This window comes from Rhopalosiphum padi, chromosome 2 (genome assembly GCF_020882245.1).
Source record: "Rhopalosiphum padi isolate XX-2018 chromosome 2, ASM2088224v1, whole genome shotgun sequence".
Lineage (NCBI taxonomy): Eukaryota > Metazoa > Arthropoda > Insecta > Hemiptera > Aphididae > Rhopalosiphum > Rhopalosiphum padi.
In genome coordinates this window covers 42,595,130-42,601,129 of record NC_083598.1, presented here as the reverse complement: position 1 = coordinate 42,601,129, position 6,000 = coordinate 42,595,130, and the positions used below count along the sequence as shown (strand labels likewise).

At 32.3% G+C, this 6,000-nt stretch overlaps 1 protein-coding gene across 1 annotated transcript; it reads left to right on the top strand.

The window, feature by feature from the left end:
- Window positions 1-2,631: 2,631 nt before the first annotated feature.
- On the top strand, window positions 2,632-5,017 carry LOC132922887 (zinc finger BED domain-containing protein 5-like). Its single transcript, XM_060986613.1, has one exon. It carries the CDS (start codon window positions 3,028-3,030, stop codon window positions 4,936-4,938), a length of 1,911 nt encoding a protein of 636 aa, XP_060842596.1. The 5' UTR covers window positions 2,632-3,027; the 3' UTR covers window positions 4,939-5,017.
- Window positions 5,018-6,000: the final 983 nt, after the last annotated feature.

Below are 6,000 nucleotides of genomic sequence, written 5' to 3'. Positions count from 1 at the left end.
AAATTTTATTTCCCTATACCACGTAATTATATGCCGTTGATATTAAGGGCCTAAAGATGGTAGGACATTTTAATTAAATATGATAATCCTATCCTAGGTTTCCAAATGTCGGTTTGGAATTTTTCTGTATCGGCTTGTAATGATATGCTGACAATCGTATAATTGTATAGCAGTTTAAACACATTAGATAAATAACGGTCAAGTGGCCACGCGCAGATAATGGTTAATTTCAATATACACATATTTTATCACTGATGAAAAGGACGATTTACACTGTAAGGTCACAATGTATAGAAACTCACACGTGTTTGTGACAATGGGGGCCCAGGACGTGTGATGTTTTCGTGTGCCGCCAGAGGCATATAAGGGATGGTCCAATGAGAGTGTCTGCCACCAAGGATAAAGCTATATATGTCTTTGGAAACGCATAGGCTTTTGATAGGATCGCCTGCGACTCTGGCCGGCATGACCACGTCGTCTTTCTCATCAGTGCATGCGCACCAGTCACATTAGAAACGTCTTTTGACAACCACAGATCCTGCAAGCGACAACTGTGCCTCTTTTTGAACGGGCTAAGTGTTGTTTTTATTTGGATTCACGTGTTCATCAGAGAGTTCTTTATTTGTGTCACCTTACTGTATCACTGAATATGGCATTTATATACAGCTGCCAGTCAGGTAATAATGTACTATATAGTATATATATACAGCTAATAGCATTATAATTTATACACATATTCTATACATACAGTGCACTTGATCATATTATTATCGAATACACGACCTCGTGAGTCCTCCGAACATCAGGAAAAAGATTATAGCGTAAATCTGAGATTAATATCTGGTATGTAGTTTTATTCCCAGCACTTTTGAGTGTAGGGAAGAATCACCCAGACCTGGACTCATATACCAATGGGCTTGTGACCTTATTATTACTATCTATCACTTTTACCCTTTTAACATTATTTTTAATTTTATATTTCTTTTATTTCTATTTTTACGTTATTACGCAGGCTCGTCACCTCAAAGTGTATATTAATACACTATTGCTGTTTTACGATACGTAATAATAAATGTCATCGTCAATCATTATTTAATAATAATAATATGATCGATACGATCAATAATGGTAGGCAATAAGCTATTTTATGTGATCGGCATGATAGATTTGAATAAATATATTAATATCTATAACATCCTTTGTCAATCGTAAGATTTTCGGATTACCCTTTCCTTATTTTTACGAAGAAAATGGCGTCTGACGGTGGCCACGAGAAAAAAGTGTTAACCGTCGGTTGACACGAAAGATTTTAATCAGAAAACCGAAAAGTAAAAACACGAAAAACGTGTATACGGCATCACAGTCTAGTGGTTTAAGTCTGTTATAAATTTGTTGATAAGTTTAAATACACGGCGGTAGACGGCGCTGCTGTCATCGTCAGGGTCGCGGTGTAGATAAACAAATACAATGTGCATAGATTTTAGAGTAAAAAACGTTATTTTAATTGCATATGGTCCCGACTAGCCTAATATTTTTTACGGTTTATACATTAAAATGGTATTGCGGCATTGCGCGGAACAGACTTATAACGGAGACAGTGTTCATATTAAATGTTTGCTATTCGTATGTAATGTGTATACTTGCTGCACGTCTTGAAGCATGACCTGGCGGCGGTCGATTTAACGTCAGTTATGCGCAGTCGGCTTCAGATTGGTTTTCCAAACACACGTCCATCACCTAAAATGATGGAGGAAGTGTTGTTTTTTGGAAGTATGGCTTTAACTTGCGACGAGTATATATTATAGAAGAGACTTATGCATGCATAATATCATCATGTACTCATATGTCATTGAATGCTACACAAATATTAATTATTATTATGTAGTTGTTTTTTGTCTAAAAGTACCAATATTTGGAAAATTATGCTAATTAACCTCTATTTATCAATTTATCATACAAAATTTCACGTATTTGAATTTGTGTATCTGAAATCAACCTTCTTATATTTTTAAATCAATATTATAATTGGCATTATAAAATCATTAATATTTAAATTTAATAATAAAATTGAAGTGCTTAAGAATTCTATTTCAAAAAAGCGGAAAATTTGTTTTCAAATTAACTTCAATGAAAATTAAATTATGTTTTCAGATAATATTTTCCGACTATACAATTGGCATAAGATTGGTCTATATTGGTATAAATCACAACCGGGATCAAATCTTACAAAAAAAGGGTTTTATCTAATGCCATTTTATGCTATTCATATAATATTATTGGTTCAGTATCCATTAAATCATTACAATCTAATGGATGGCAAATGATCATATTGTGGTAATTTAAAATTTAAATAGATTTATGTGCGTTTGAATCCCTATAGAAAGTCCCTTGTGACTTTATTATACGCGTCTTAGCGAAAACTATACAGGTAAATCGATAACTCTTAAATGTTATTTTATTAAAAACATAACCTAACCTGTTGTGAACGCATGCAATCGTGTTTCAATTTTCGTAACGATAATTTCATAAATATATCTGTTTGTTTATTGCATCATTTAATTGGACTTTTACATTTACACCGACATATTTAGATGCTAATGAGACCCATCTTAAAGTACTATAGGTCAGAGGTTCCCAAACTGTGGGTCGCGACCCAAAAGTGGGTCGCGATTATACTTTTGGTGGGTCGCGCTATTTTTTTAAATAATACAAAAATATAATCATCTATTACTTTTCGTTGATGTTCAAAGTTCAAATTCAGTTTTATCGTCAATCCTTATCTGTGAGTGTGACAATTACGAGTTTACCAGCGGCCGTGTCAAATCGACACAATCAGATTAATAAAGAATAGTTATTGTAAATATAACGATTTACCTATCTGAAACAAATTAGTAGATACGTGAATGTCGCTTGACGTTCAAAACTTTTGATTATTTTCAGTAACACGCGGCACATCGAATACGATACACGTACGCAGTTTTATATTAAATAGTACTTTTTGTTTTAAATAAATTCATTTTTTGTACTATGGACAATTGGTTAAACAAAAAGTCAATGAGTCAAAGTCAAGAAAAAATGGAGACAATATCTGTGTCAACAGTCAAAAAAAGAAAATTAAATTACGATGAGCCTTCAACAAGTTCTTCGGAATTAAAACAAAAAAAAACTTGCAGAAAATATTGTCCGGAATATTTGCAAATTGGATTTACGTGGAACGGAGACGAAGAAAATCCACGACCACAATGTGTTATTTGTGGATGTATACTTGCAAATGAGAGTATGCGACCAAACAAATTACATCGACATATCGATACGAACCATCCAGAAATGAAAGGTAAACCACTCGATTTTTATAAAAAAAAACTAGAATCTCTAAAAACATCCAAAAATAATATTTTTAATTTTACTGCAACTACCCAAAAAGCTACGTACGCTTCATATAAAATATGTTTACGAATTGCTCAAACTGGTAAGCCTCACACAATTGGTGAGTCTTTAATTTTACCAGCAATCAAAGACGCAGTCGGAATCTTGTTTGATCAAAAATGTTTAAAAGAAGTTGAAAAGTTATCGCTTTCAAATAATACAGTGTCGCGTAGAATCGATGAAATTTCTGAATGGGTAGAAAATAAACTGATTGAAAGAGTTAAATTGAGTAGATGGTTTTCATTACAGCTAGACGAGTCCACAGATATCCAAGGCTTATCTCAGATGATTGTTTTCGTACGTTACATATGGATGAATGAATCTCACGAGGATTTTTTGTGCTGTGAACCGATTATTCGAGGTACAAGTGATGAAATTTTTAATACTCTTAATACCTATATAACAGCGAAAGGAATTGAATGGACGAAATGTGTCGGGTTATGTACGGACGGCGCCCGAGCATTGTGTGGTAAGAACAGTAGTGTTATTACTAAAATTCGTGAAATTAACCCTAATGTGCCATGGATGCACTGCAATATCCATAGGGAGGCATTAGTATCAAAATCTTTGTCAGATGATTTTAGAAGTGTATTAAACACGTCTGTAAAAATAGTAAATTTTATTAAGGCAAGGCCGTTACAGTCCCGTTTATTTGAGAAGCTTTGCGAAGAAATGGGCAGTATTCACAAATCACTTCTCCTTCACACTGAGGTACGTTGGCTATCGAGGGGGAAAGTTCTTACAAGACTTGTCGAACTTCGCGAAGAAGTCACTTATTATTTGGACGAAAAAAATGATTACGTAAAATTCTTACGTGATGTGAAGTTTATTTTAAAGCTTACATACTTAGCAGATATATTTTCTAAATTAAATGAACTTAATTTATATTTGCAAGGTATAGGCGGAGATATATTTTCAGTTCACGACAAAATTCGAGCATTTATGAAAAAACTTTTGTTGTGGAAAAATAATATTGAAAACAAAATGTTTGACTGTTTTGAATCATTTTCTAATTTCATAATTGAAAATCAAATAGAAGTTGATGATAGCATTATTACATCTATTTCTGATCATTTACAAACACTAAAAGATAATTTTGATTCATATTTTCTGAGTGAAATGGAGAACTATCAACAAATGAAATGGATTTCAAATCCTTTTCAAGAACATGACATGACAAGTGGGTTATCAATAAGAGCTAAAGAAGAATTAATCGAACTATTTGAAGATAGTGTGTTTAAAATGAATTTCAATCGAAAAAAATTAATAAGTTTCTGGTTATCAGTTCAAGAAAATTATCCAACTGTTTCCAATGAAGCTGTAAAGATGCTACTCCCATTCATTTCATCATATAATTGTGAGGTTGGTTTTTCGGCAATGGTTGCTATTAAAACCAAATTACGGAGCAAATTGAAACTTTCAAACTCACTGCGTCTCAAGCTAACCAATGCTGAAGTGGATATCGATGATGTGATGAAAAAAAATAGGAAACAATTACATCCTTCACATTAAAATTATATACTTATTAAATTTTACTAATATATTATACTTATTATACTTTTTTTTCGTAATTACATAAAATTTTATAAAATAGTTTAATTTTCTGTTGTATGGTAAAAAAAAAAAAAGGTCATTCATTGATATTGTGGGTCGCCATATTTTAAAAAATTTTCAAAATGGGTCGTACAATAAAAAGTTTGGGAACCTCTGCTATAGGTCATGAATTTGGGATCCACATACTGTGAACTGTATTCTACTTTGGCTTGAAAGAGTTTAAGAGTCCAATGTAGATTTTTAAAACTTGCAATTTTTATTTTAGGCATTTAATGTCCTCGTCACGGTTACACTCCTGTCAAAATAATTCTTGGCCTAAACTCCTTAACTGGCCGTGGACACAAATTAAACAAGACTTTCTAAGCGATCTGTTATCTAGTGCTGTTAATTCTTTTACTATCGTATCTCTCATTAATTTTTAAGTTTCACAGTATTTTGTCCGTTCACCCATATCCTTTCATATTCGTAATTTGAAATCAATTACAAAAAAATTAACCAATGAGAATTATATCTATCGCCAAGTGTCGGCCTTTCTTATTTAATCATATTTCTTTTTGTTTAGTTACTTTATAATTGTGTGTGAATTTGCAGTCAAAGCACCGAAATATTTTCACACCAACCAAGAATTGATCATCATATCCGAGAGAATATTTGATGTTACAGCTTCAATCATTGAATTGTCTGTCATCAATGGGATGATGTTAGTTGCATGGATAAATAATACGTACCTCAGTTTGCGCTGTCCGAGAAGGCGTATACTAAATATAAAATCATTTTATATAAAAAATATCATCATATAAACAATTCATATTGGTATAAGTTTAAGGATAACAAACCTGCGCGGCTTATCAAAGATTTACAAAATATTCAAGTTCGACTTTGATTATTTTTTTCACGAAAGTTATATGAGGAGATTTATAAGATTAAGTCCGACGACGTACATGCTTTTTGGAATAAAATGTAGAAATATATAGATATTATAAATAGTAGTTAAGTTAAAAATGTAGATTCAAGTGCAAT

Coding starts and splice junctions, on each gene's coding strand:
- LOC132922887 (XM_060986613.1), top strand. CDS start 3,028: ATGGACAATTGGTTAAACAAAAAGTCAATGAGTCAAAGTCAAGAAAAA.